Here is a 1510-nt window from a genome sequence, read left to right as displayed (position 1 = left end):
TAACACTGGGGTACAGTACTGGTGGGGACGGGTCTGTCACTGTATAACACTTGGGTACAGGGGGACGGGTCTGTCGCTGTATAACACTGGGGTACAGTACTGGTGGGGATGGGTCTGTCACTGTATAACACTGGGGTACAGTACTGGTGGGGACGGGTCTGTCACTTTATAACACTGGGGTACATTAACATCTCCGAGGGTGTGTGGATTTGGGGAGTTATTTAAATTCTACGCTCCGTCACTGACTATCTTTCGCTTGCTCTGTTTCGCTGCAGTTGACATGTCTCACCATGGCCGAGCTCGCCTTCTCTGACAAGGTCCACATCACTATCTACGTCACTGCCATCCTCACCGGCCTACCTTTCAACCTCTTAGCGCTGTACGCTTTTCTGAGCAAGGCCAGGCAGAAGGCTGGGCCTAACATCATCTTCCTGATCAACCTCACCATTTCCGACCTGGCCTTTCTACTCTTCCTGCCCTTCAAGATTCTCGAGTCGGCCAAAGGCAGCCTCTGGATTTTGCCAGGCTTCCTGTGCCCCCTCAGTGGCCTGTTCTATTTCAGTGCTGTCTACGGCAGTATCCTCTTCCTGACGGCAGTGAGCGTGGAGAGGTACCTGGGAGTGGCGTTCCCCATCAAGTATAGCATGTACAGGAAGCCCATCTATGGGATCCTGGTTAGCTTCCTGCTCTGGGTCTGTGCCTTCTCACACTGCAGCATTGTGTATATCACCGAACACCGCCGGGTGGAGAATCCCAGCTCCAACAGGACTGTCTGCTACGAAAACTTTACCGAGAGACAGCTGAGTATCCTCCTCCCATTCCGACTGGAGTTGGGCATCGTTCTCTTCTGCCTGCCCTTCCTCATCACCAGCTTCTGCTATGCCAGCTTCGTACGCATCCTCCTCTCGTCTGCCCACATCAGCCGTGGGAAGAAGCAGAGAGCCATTGGCCTGGTCCTCACCACGCTCTTTGTCTTCCTGGTCTGCTTCGCCCCGTACAACATCTCCCACTTGGTGGGCTTCATCCAGAACAAGAGTCCCACGTGGCGAACAGACGCCCTGCTCCTCAGCACCTTCAACACCAGCCTGGACCCCATCATCTTCTACTTCTCTTCCACCGCCGTCAAGAGGACTTGCCGGAGCTGCCTGTCAGGCCTGTCACGCGAACTCAGCACCCTCAAACCCGTCCACTTCTTTGTCACCTTCCTGCGTAAGCGCAGTGAGGCACTGGGAGAGCAGTCCGTCAACAACACCCAATGCTCCAAACTCTAGCCAGGGGAGCTATAGGGGCCTCTCACTCAACACCCCATCCCTCCATCCTTGGCGGTGTCACCTGGGGACCAAAGCCTGGGAATTCCCACCCTGAACCTTCCCAAGTCTGTCTCTGTGTCTCTCTCTCCACCCCCCTCTCTCTCTGCGTCTCTCTCTCTCTTTCTGTCTGTCTGTCTCTTTCTCCACCTCTCTCGCTCTGTGTCTTTCTCTCTCTCTTTCTCCGTCTCTCTCTCCCTTTC

General features: G+C 54.9%; 1 protein-coding gene across 1 annotated transcript; it reads left to right on the top strand.

The window, feature by feature from the left end:
• The first annotated feature begins 290 nt into the window (after positions 1–290).
• On the top strand, positions 291–1271 carry LOC145353756 (free fatty acid receptor 2-like). Its single transcript, XM_080204529.1, has one exon. The coding sequence runs from the start codon at positions 291–293 to the stop codon at positions 1269–1271; it is 981 nt and encodes a 326-aa protein (XP_080060655.1).
• The last annotated feature ends 239 nt before the right edge of the window (positions 1272–1510 follow it).

Source organism: Carcharhinus amblyrhynchos, chromosome 16, assembly GCF_965287045.1.
Source record: "Carcharhinus amblyrhynchos chromosome 16, sCarAmb.v2.hapA, whole genome shotgun sequence".
NCBI classification, from domain to species: Eukaryota; Metazoa; Chordata; class Chondrichthyes; order Carcharhiniformes; family Carcharhinidae; genus Carcharhinus; species Carcharhinus amblyrhynchos.
This window is presented reverse-complemented; position numbering and strand designations above follow the sequence as displayed.

Coding starts and splice junctions, on each gene's coding strand:
- LOC145353756 (XM_080204529.1), top strand. CDS start 291: ATGGCCGAGCTCGCCTTCTCTGACAAGGTCCACATCACTATCTACGTC.